The sequence below is a fragment of the Pundamilia nyererei genome, unplaced genomic scaffold (genome assembly GCF_000239375.1).
Source record: "Pundamilia nyererei isolate P.nyererei 1_Seehausen unplaced genomic scaffold, PunNye1.0 scaffold00036, whole genome shotgun sequence".
NCBI classification, from domain to species: Eukaryota; Metazoa; Chordata; class Actinopteri; order Cichliformes; family Cichlidae; genus Pundamilia; species Pundamilia nyererei.
The window spans coordinates 2,520,748-2,531,738 of NW_005187437.1; the positions used below are offsets into that span (position 1 = coordinate 2,520,748).

Below are 10,991 nucleotides of genomic sequence, written 5' to 3' on the forward strand. Positions count from 1 at the left end.
GTTTGGCTTTAGAAGCAGGAGTTTGCTGAAGAGCAGAAGGATCTCAGGGCGTCTCTACGAGATCCGGGTGCATCCCATTCAGAGCCTCCACAGTGGCTCCTCACAGTCTGCTGGTAAGAAACACAAGTAAATATGCATAAAATATTAAACGTCGTGTTCTTAAAAGGCAAATGTCGGTGGAATTGAGTGGCGAAAAGCTGCCTCTTGTTGTCTTTCTAAAATGCGACATTGTTACATGAATATAAATTTTCAGACCTGCATGCAGCATTCAGTGCTACAGCTGTTAAACACTCGACTACATTTGCTTTTTGTGACAAATGATCATCACCCACTCTTCTCTGTGTCTGACCCAGGGTTAATGGGTGTGACCAAATCCCCCCCCCTCCATTCCAGCATCTCAGACCCTGGGATGCCTGGCATCTGCAAGGAGCTAGTTGGCCAATCACTGGCCCGTCTGCGTAGTTCTACAGGGTCGGAGGAGAGCATGGCAGATCGGTTAATCTCAGATCTAAACCTGGTCTACATGGCTGTCCAAACTATATCTGACCTATACGACAGTCTGGATGATGACAGCCAGGATAGTGGTGAGTTCCAGTCAACTTCATAGACATTAGTAAATCAATAGCTACTGATGGATAGGTAATGATTAGAAGAATAATTTGTGGATATTCGTCCTCTGCCAAGGTAAGAGCTGAGCCAAAAGGCATGTATGACCAGGCCACATTCATAAAAGTGGCCTGGTGTTTATTGGGCACAAACTTTTATTGTGGTGCTTTTTGGTGGTTTCTTTTTTTGCAGTGTTTGTGGGTAATTTGGTGGCACAAACTGAGTTGGTGAAGGCCACGACAGCCATAGAGAATGCAGTGTTTGTTACCATGCAGTGGTTGGCCAGTGTTAAACCCTGCTCCGGTCTGCTCTACACGATTGCTGAGGAACTTAAAAGCCAAGTCAAGAAGATGGGAGGGTTCTTCCAGATGTTGATTCAGGTGAGAAAAAAAATACCCAAAGGTATCACACGTTAAAGTGACAGTACACAAGTTTCAAACTGAGGTTTCTGCTTGGTGACGATAAAAGGCTAAGCCAGCCTACATGCAGATTGTATCATTATTCTCTAATCATTACACTCCGCCCATTTTGAGTTCAGGCAAATCAAGCCTTTTTTTTTTTTTCTTTAAGTTAAAGGCTATGCATTGACATGATGTCTGGGTTTTCTGGCATTTGCAGTATATGAATGAGTCAAAAAGAGTGCAAAATCTAAGCTGACAAATGATTTTCAATTTTGCGTAGTTTGGAGACGGGTGGCTAATCAAAATGCAGAGCATTGATTGACGGGTCTTAGCTCTGAGCTGTTTGAGCTCTGTCTATGGAAATGGCAAAGCTGAGGGAATTCTCAACCTTGAAGCCCCAAACAGAACATGAATATATGGAAACTAAATCTAAATTCCTTACCACTCTCAGCACCTAAACACACAATTTTCCCCTCTCGATCCTTACTTTTAATTTTTTCTAGCATTTTAATTTATTTACTGCCCCTTCAGACTTTGTTGGCTGTTGTGCTCTCTTGCTTGCATTGATTCACTATTAAATAAATGTGAACTGAACCTGTGTATCAGTTTGTTTGTGCCGACTCGATGCTGAGTGAAACATTCCTCTCCCGCCCTCACATCCAGGGTTGCGAATCTGAGATCACATCGATGGTGAAAGAAGCCCGAAGGAAAACTAGTCAGTGCCTGGATAAAACTTTACTTGCGCTTGGACACATGGCAGTAGTGACAGGCATGTCATTGAATGTCACGGGACTGGGCGCCCAGGCTATGGGCAAGGTAAGACCACCAATAATTTAGCTGGGAGGTCTCTGTTTGGGCACTGTGGGCCACTCTACTCATGCCCCCTCATCACAACTATTAACTGTATGAATGTGAGTGTAAGGTACAGCCATGGTAACACGGTGCACCAATGCTAAGGTTTTATGTATTGGGATGTAATTAATTATCTGGTCCTTAACAGGTCATAAACCTGATATGAATAATAAAACATGATACCACACACTGTCATTATTTATTTAACAAAAATTAAGCCGAAATGTAGAAGCTGTGAGTGGGTAAAACCAAGTCCACCCTTACTGCTTCCACTGGAATTGTTGCTGCCCATTAATCTTGGAAGGGTGAAAGTTTGCTTGAAAATTAATCTGAAATCTGTCATTCTTTGTAGCTCTGGTAACTGACTGGAATAATGTGGTCATAAAAAGTCATTTGTGTCCTTTTGTTTTTTTTTTAATCGTTAGCCTTCAGTGGTCACGTGTCTAATGAAGGGAACTGGTAAGGGTGTCCGATCTCTCTTGGAGGAGAGCCTCACCATCACGAGGGAAATGCTGAGAGAGGCTCAACTGTCCTATCCCAGAAGCTCAGTAAGAGATCACGCACTTATTTAAACTGTCGTGCCTTTTTGTGCTCATTTATATCACAGAAATGCTATATCTGGTGTGTTTTTAAAGTGCTTATTGAGTTGCTACCCATGATACCTGTCATCTTTACACGCAGGTCCTCCAGAGCCTTAAATCAAAGACTCTTGATTTAGCTCGTGCTCTGGAGAGCTACATGTACTGCCATATTTCGGTAAGTTTCATCAACAGAATCCATTAAAAATCACAATCTGTAGCCTCTAAACCAGGGACGTCCAACTCCTTTTCATTGCACAGACTGTCCTGTAATTTTAAATGTTTATGTTTTTAAATTTACTGCAAGCGCACCAAAAGTGGAAAAACTGTAATTTTCCCGTCATTTAATTGTTTATCTCTTAACTAATGACTTTATGGCAGTAGGAGTGGATGGGAAAAGCTGTAAAACCTAAGAAAATGCAGTTAGAAGTTGAACATTTACATACTCCTTCATATTTTTTTCTAAAGCTCTCTACTGGGCCAGTTTCAGGTCTTCGCTGGGCCGATTCTTGCCCCCAGGCCTTATGTTTGACACCCCTTCTCTAAACCCTTTAGTTTTTTTCACAATCAAATCTACAACATAATGCAGCTTAATTTCTTTTTTTTTTTGCCCCTATTGTTTCATTATCATCATTTTTTTTTTATTAAGAATGTAATCATTAAAAAATATGTCAAACTTGGGGGAGGGAATAAATGGCATTTGTTATCTGCTTTGTGGAGCTTCATTACAAAAGTCCTGGCACTTGTTTTGGTTTAACCAGAGCAAAAAGACAACAGTGCACGCTCAGCTGAGCATCCTGTAGGTAAAGGTTAAAAACGATCCTCCGTCTTGACACAGGCTTAAATGTTACGGATTAAGACTCGCTGCCACAACAGCCCCATTAAAGATGCCACTCAGCCTTTATTGCTCCTGTAAAGCTTAGTGTGCCGTAAGCTTATCTCTCTGCGGTCATCCCTCGGTGATCGTTCACATAATGAATGTGTTGAATGAAGGGGCATAAGTCACAGCTAACAGGCTTGTTTGTCCTTATCTTAGCCACACAAAGTAGCAGGTTTTGTTTTGGCCTTTTTACCTTTTCAAACCAATACATGACACATGTAGGCAGCTGGGCTTTATGCTGTCCACAGTGTTATTGTAGTCAAATAAAACTGAGTTATATCCTCCAAAAGCTATTTTCAGGGTGTTTTTCTCACTATTGGTAAATGTAGCAGAGGCTTGAACCCAAAATATTTCCAACTTGTAGTGATTCAGACACTGGCTGCAATTCTTTTATTTCACTTTTTGTGTAAAATCTATTCTGCTCACCCGTTAAAATATAACTTAAGCAAAATACAGGAGTCAAAACTGGTTGCATTTAGTTAATAGTAAATTTCTACACATTATAGTAGGATCTTTGTTGTGTTTTGTATGTAATTTAACAGATGAAGTTACAAGCATGTCCTGTTTGTTTGCAGTCTTGTTGTCATTATGTGTAAGTGCTAATGTCTGCAAACAGGAGAGGGAATCGGAACCACAGGAGGCAGAGGAAGGGGAGGAGGACGCTTTGGCTTTACTTTTGCAGAAACTGAGGACAACATCAACCAAACTGTTCCAGCTGAACCAAGCCATTAGACAGTTGCATTCATCTCTGTCTACAGCCTTACGAGGTAAAGCTTTTGATTCACAGTGTCAGACACTTACACTAATGTACTTCCTTGATGGGCAAAGGCCAACACTAGCTCTTAAAGATTATTTTCTGATAGTTCAGTGGCAGCAGTGTTGGTAGATTTAAGGATGGTTGACCAGTCTGTCCCTGGTGCCCTCCTCCTAGGAAAAGACTTCAAAAGCTGCAGAGATACGATCTCCTCTTCTGCCAAGGCTGTTGACGAGCTGATCACCGGCCTTTCCAAGGATGGAATTGGGGCCCCAACCCTGCAGCTTCCCTGTCTTCAGACCGTAATGTCTGCACGAGATGAGCTCCACTCGACCCTGGAGTCCTTGTCCTCTCTCTGGAACCAGCAGGAGGAGGGAGAGAGCAGAAGTTCAGCTAGTTTTGAAAAGGATACAGAAGAAGAAAGCTCAGCCAAAGAGAGAGCTGCCACTCACAGTACTGTTAGACATCGAGTTGTGAGCAAGATTGTGTACGCCCTCGCTCCAGGTGTGCAGTCTAACAGCAGCCCGCACTGGGTATAGTCTTTATTTGTCATATCACATGCTGTTTTACAGACTGGTAACAGGAAAACTGCAGTATAGCATCTACAAGCTGTATTTACACAACCATCTGCACACCAGAGCAGTAGTTCCTCTAATTTGTCTTACTTCTAATGTTCTGGAAAGGCAGCTGTTGTTAAAATATTCAAACTGATTTCCCTAGCTTAGTAAAAATGTTGCTTTTCAGCACTTCACATTTATTTTAATAAAAATCAAGTGTTTTGTTAAACATTTAAGCCACCAGAATGTGTATAGCATTACAATTAGCAGATTAACAGCATTAGGAGTAACTAGCTGTAAAGATGTGCTGTGCCAGGTTTTTGCTCCTTTACTTTATATATTTTTTTCAGAAGCATTTAATAATTCTACTGCTGGTTTTTCTTATTAGTTCCAACATGCAGATTCAATAGTCAGCACCTTAGGTACAACATTTTGTTAAAGGTCTTGATTACCCACATGTTTTCTTTCTTGCATGAAGTCATTTTGTTGTCATGTTTGGATCAATATTGCTTTTGTACATTGAATAACTCGTACTGTAAAATTTGCACTCAGGAGAGACTTGTATATTTGGGGTTTCTTCTCAATACACATACTTTAACAGGGCACAGTTTTTAATCGTGTTGGTTACTATTATTATTTTATTTAGTCAGTCATATAAATGACTTGAAAAAAAAAAAATGCTACTTGTACTTCAAAAATATATGCACATGGTTTGATTTTTCAAAGATCCAAACCTTTTATCTTGAAGGATGCTGCTCAATAAACCATGGAGCTGTGGTTAAGACTGCACTCATAATAAAATAAGACTTTGTTGAATTAAAATCAGACCTAGTTTTATTCTTCTGCTGGTCTAACAGCACAGGTATACACAGATGCTAAAAACTAGTCTTGCCCAGCATCATTGCTCCAGTTCAACATCCAAATCTGCGTGAGATTAATATCCTTTTTTTTCCATGTTTAAACTGAAATATCATTATGCAACATTATGCCTTTGGACCACTTTTCTAAGGGTAATCATCATACTATAAAGATTTTATGTATGCGTGTTCCTTATTTCCTCCTGGATGAAAAGAGTGATCTTGATAAAACTTTGCATAAAAGATTATGTAAATCACATATCGAATTTTATACAAATTCCACAGTCATATTTGTACATTTGACAGGTCCGCTGAGTATAGAATGAAATGTCAGATTAGAATGTGGAGTTATAATTTAAACATAAAGATATTTGCATGTTCCATAGCCCAGTGAGGAGAGAGGCAAGGGTTAAAAAAGCTATAAAAACACTGCTTGAATATATGAAGTTGATAATTGTTCAAATGAAAGAGAACATTTTAATCAATTTCTTGTTTGCTCCCAAACCTATGGCATGACTATACAGAGAAAAGCTTGACAGGGTGTGTAAGGAAAAAATAAACAAATGCACAAAAAGTTTTATGACTCAGTTTCATAATTTCAAAATTCTCCAAAACTAACATTTTCTTTAATTCACTCATATTAAACTCATTAGGGTCAAATTTAGTGTGAACAATATTACACAAGTGCACATCCACACACATCGGAATGCCTTTGATTCTTTGTGTCATTGTGGTGGATCATAAATTTGATTAGTTTTGTTTTATGCAGCCAGCAGCACATGCGCGCCTCCTCCTTCACTCAATACAGACGCGTGAGAGAGAGCTGTCTGTCCGTGCCATTCTTTCACCTCTCCTCACTATTTCCCGTGTTTAAGGTCACAACATCATCACAACCTTGCTTTGATCTTTGATGCCACTAAACACTTAAATAGGAGCTTTAAACTTAAACTTTACTGCTTAACTGACGATAACCTGACAGCAACCAAAACCCTTTTGAAAAGTTTTGCGAGAGTTTTGCAACATAAACCAAAAAATTTTGAAACGTTTCTCACCAATTCACCGAGCACACAAACACATTTCACCATGTCAGCCAACTCGTCCTTAAACTCAGATGACCTTGAAATATCTAAAGGGACCATTTTGGGAGATTACTATGAGGTAGAGGGTTTCCTCGGAGAAGGGAGCTTTGGTATTGCAACCAAATGTCGCAATACACAACCCAACAAACTTGTTGCTATTAACCTAAGACCCGAACTCTTCCATGGCATGCATTTTTAATTTCTTTTTGATATTTGGGCATATTGGGACCTGATGAATGTAAAAACAAAGAATTACAAGATCTTTTTTTTACCTGATTTTTGTTTCTAAGAAAAATGAGAGCCACATATGCGTTTAAAATTTTGATAGAACAGTAGCAGTATAATGTCCTCATAAGTGGATATCAGGCCCTTGTAGAGCAAAATTGAGTATTTTAGTCTAAATAACCCAAAATGTGATCTCCACATATGTGGACGCCAGGTCCTAGGAGGTTAAAGTCAACAAGAGCAACCACGAAATTCTGCAACAGGCAAAAATGGAAACTTTCATCCTGGAGCGGCTGCAAGGCTTGGATGTAGATAGATGCAATATTGTGGAATGGAACGGCTTTTCCTCGACCACCAGCGGATCTGCTTAGATTTTGAACTCCTCGATCAAAGCCTGCGGGACTGGAATAACCAGGGTCTCGCAATAAGTGAATTGAGGCCAGTGTTACATCAGCTCACAAATGCTCTGTCCCACCTGGGTTCTTTGGGAATAGTGCATGCTGACCTCAAACCTGGAAACATAATGTTTGTGGACCGCGATGAGTGTCCCATCAAAGTCAAACTTGTTCATGTTTTAGATCATGTTTTAGACTCTGGCTTCTACACCAATTACTATTTCATAAAAGACAATGATAATGGACAGCGCTGGACATTTAAGACTGAAAGGCAATTTCAAGATGAGACAGATTATCAATCCAAGGATATTCGATACATAAAACCAGTGTCTTGATGACCTTGAAGAACTAGTACTGGAAGATAGCGAAGAACCTGAAAATAGCCAACATTTATTTGTCAGCCTAATCAAACAGATGTTGGCCTTGGATCCAAACCAGCGGATAACACCCTCGGAGGTTCTCTACCATCCCTTTTTCAACCCAGGCCTGCACTGGCATGGTCTCTCAGCAGCCTTCAAGTTGGAAAAGAGAAAGATCACACAAAATCAATCTCCAGCATTGCTTCAACCCTGGACAAAAGTAACAAAAACATATACAGGGATTGGAAAAGGCCATTAACAGCAAATTACACTGCAAGAATTAATTAAGCTGCTCCAATAATTATCACTTTGGCTTTTCTCTTTTTCTTTGAAATTTTCACTCCCCCCACCCCAACCAGTCATGGCAGATGGCTGTCTCTTTCTGAGCCTGGTTCTGTCGAGGTTTCTTCCTTTTAGAAGGGAGTTTTTCCTTCCCACTGTCGCTAATTGCTTGCTCACAGGGAATCACTTGATTGTTAGGGTGGCCAAAACTCTAGGGGAACTACCAATTCTTGTGAAAATTTAAAAGAAAAAAAAAGGCCTAAAAAAATAAAAACAACTGATGAATATGTTCTTAAACTTAGGCACAATTTTGCTTAAAATCCATTAAGTAATCTCTGTGTCAAGTTCTTACCAATATTCAAAGCGGAGCAGCGGACAACTTACCATCATATCAGTCCTTCAATCAGACCTAATTTGATACAAATTGGATGTTAATTAAATGAACCAGCTTTAAGCATCAGCTAATTGTTAGTATTTTTTTTTTAAATATAGTGCTACCCTTTAGCCTCCTAGTACAGCGGTCCCCAACCCACGGGCCTCGGACCGGTACCGGTCCGTGAGTCGTTTGGTACCGGGCCGCGAGAGTTCAGGCTCAGGTGTGAAATGTATCGTTTTCAGGGTTTTTACCGGTTTTCAGCATTATTTTGTTATCGTTTTTATTGTTTACTCGGTTTTCCTGGGTCTTTTCACGTGTATTATGAATACATTTTCTTTTTTTCGGTACCGGTACTAGTTTTATTTTGTTGTATTTATCCGCGACACCTTAAAGGCCGGTCTATGAAAACATTGTCGGGCAAAAACCAGTCCGTGGCGCAAAAAAGGTTGGGGACCGCTGTCCTAGTAGACATGCCTGCGATATAAATGTGAAAATCCTCTTTTCTTTAGAAAAGTTGAGCTCTGAAATTGAAGTCAAGGTCCCTGAGATTTAAGCCTTACAGAGATTTTCAGTAGATACAACCATGGTATTGATTTGAAAATTCTGTGTTACCTCATTTACCTCATTCTTGAGTTATTGCATTCACAAACCTGGGGTCCACAGCAACCCGTCATATAGCAAACTCAAAAGATTAAGAGGTGAAACATGTTGTGGACTACATTTACAGTGGGAAATGTGCACATTCTCTAAGTACCTTGAACTTATTATTTTATTAGAAGAGTCTTATACTGTGTGAGATGTTTGTGCCTATTCTGGGTCAGTTCCAGAGGAGATGCTCGACAAAATCGGGCAGCCAACTGTGACAGTTTGCTTCAAGCATAAACAACCTTTCTTAATCCACATCACAAACTGGCATGGATAATATCTATAAACACACAGTACATTTATAAAAAATTTACAAGTTTCAAGTGCTTTGGAGAGAGCCTCATGAGCTAATAAGTAGCCTACTTCCCAAGGTCTGAACTGCATAGGTCCATTAGTGTTCTCCTCAGTCATGATTCTACAATTGGTCACGATGCCCAAAGTGTGGGTTGCAAAGGTACTGTGGGTACATCAGAAATCCAGTTTGAAATTACTCACAAGTATGTACTACTGGTAAATATTTAGAAATTAATGTATTTATTTATATGAAAAGTTAATTGAAACATATAAGGTGGCTCGTTTGTGATATAGCAGGTAGGTCACACATTTGTCTTACCTCTTTGCATATAACTGGGTAGCAATGGCAACAGCCAACAGCCTGCGTTGTTTATGGGTTTTAAAAACATTTTCAAGTAAATGCATAACTTTCTGATAGATTTTGTTTAGAGTGATAATTTAAGATTTGGTGTGGCCCATGGGATTTTCAGAAAGAAGTTAGCCACAATACTCCTGACCTGACTTTGGGAATGGGGTGCTTCAAGCTGCTATTGACCAAATAATGACACAGGCTTGGTTGGTCCTATTGTTTGGAACAGAGAAATGTGTGAATTTATAGGATTTTATTTATTTATTTATTTATTTATTTATTGTCAGCAGTGTTGGGCTTAATTACTTTGAAAAAGTAATTAATTATAGTTACTAGTTACTTCTTTAAAAAAGTAACTGAATTAGTAACTGAGTTACAAGATTCTAAAAGTAATTAATTACTTGAAAAGTAACTATTGTGTCACCCATTGTGGGTATAATTGGCTATTTTTAACTACTTTTGATTTTACATCTACATTTCACCTTTAAAAACTATTTACTTTGCCTTGTTTGGTATAATCCTTTTCAGCACAACCACACTCGTCTGAATTTACAGTTATGTTTTCATTTTGACATACTGTATTAACACAATTGATCTCAAATCAGACAAAAAACTTAAAATCTGAGTAGAAAAAGTTATATTTTTACTGTAACAACCACAAACATGTTTAATGAAACATATTTCATAACTTTAAATGTAAATATAAATAGTCAATTTTAAAAATCATATGCACAAGTTTTGCAAACAACAAAGCTATTTGCAGCCGCCTTTTACCCCTCTTTTTTTTCCTTTTTTTTTTTTACAACTATTTTAAACTATTTACATAACAATCGGGTTTTCTAGATTCAATAAGATGCCACACAAATTATTTGTGCCACTCCAAAAATTTCTGTCCACTATAAAGAAGAACATCACAGCCTGATACCTGCAGGCCTGACAGCAGGTGTATCACTCCTGTTTTCTACCTGGAGACAGCAGTCACAAGACAACACATTAACTACACACTCCAAACACACTAAACGTCACAAATCTGTCAGATCTCAAAACTCTCTCTCTCTCTCTTTCTCTCTCGCCGCCACTCCTAAAACTTCCCCCTCTATCTAAACAACCAAATGCGCAGCGCAGCTGCTTAAAGCTGTAGCGCCCAGATTACTTACAGCTACTTCCCTGCCACTGATATAGGATGCGGTAAGCTGAAGACAGCTTCAAAATAGTAAAATGGTAATGCCACCGCATCGCATTTTCTTGTTAGTAACGGTAACGGCATTGCAACGATAGAAATAGTAATTAGTTAGATTACTCGTTACTGAAAAAAGTAAACCCGTTAGTAATGCGGTTACTTGTAACGCTGTTATTCCATCACTGATTGTTAGCTCATAATTTTTTTTAAAGATATCCCTGCACTACACTCACTTCACAGTAAATACAAAGCAGCCAGTCTTCTAGTTTCAGCTCCAACAGCACCAGTTATGCATACAGGGACGTAATTTCCAGGGTGTTTG

The 10,991-nt window shown here is 39.1% G+C and overlaps 1 protein-coding gene across 1 annotated transcript in view; it reads left to right on the forward strand.

Moving 5' to 3' along the window:
• kif14 (kinesin family member 14) overlaps nucleotides 1-4,864 on the forward strand; it is a 16,529-nt gene extending 11,665 nt beyond the window's left edge. The window contains exons 22-29 of the mRNA XM_005730314.1: nucleotides 13-113; nucleotides 354-584; nucleotides 799-986; nucleotides 1,671-1,823; nucleotides 2,285-2,407; nucleotides 2,541-2,615; nucleotides 3,934-4,084; nucleotides 4,249-4,864. Of these exons, the coding sequence (XP_005730371.1) occupies nucleotides 13-113; nucleotides 354-584; nucleotides 799-986; nucleotides 1,671-1,823; nucleotides 2,285-2,407; nucleotides 2,541-2,615; nucleotides 3,934-4,084; nucleotides 4,249-4,610 (1,384 nt within the window). The 3' untranslated portion in view covers nucleotides 4,611-4,864. The remainder of the gene's footprint in view (nucleotides 1-12; nucleotides 114-353; nucleotides 585-798; nucleotides 987-1,670; nucleotides 1,824-2,284; nucleotides 2,408-2,540; nucleotides 2,616-3,933; nucleotides 4,085-4,248) is intronic.
• Nucleotides 4,865-10,991: the final 6,127 nt, after the last annotated feature.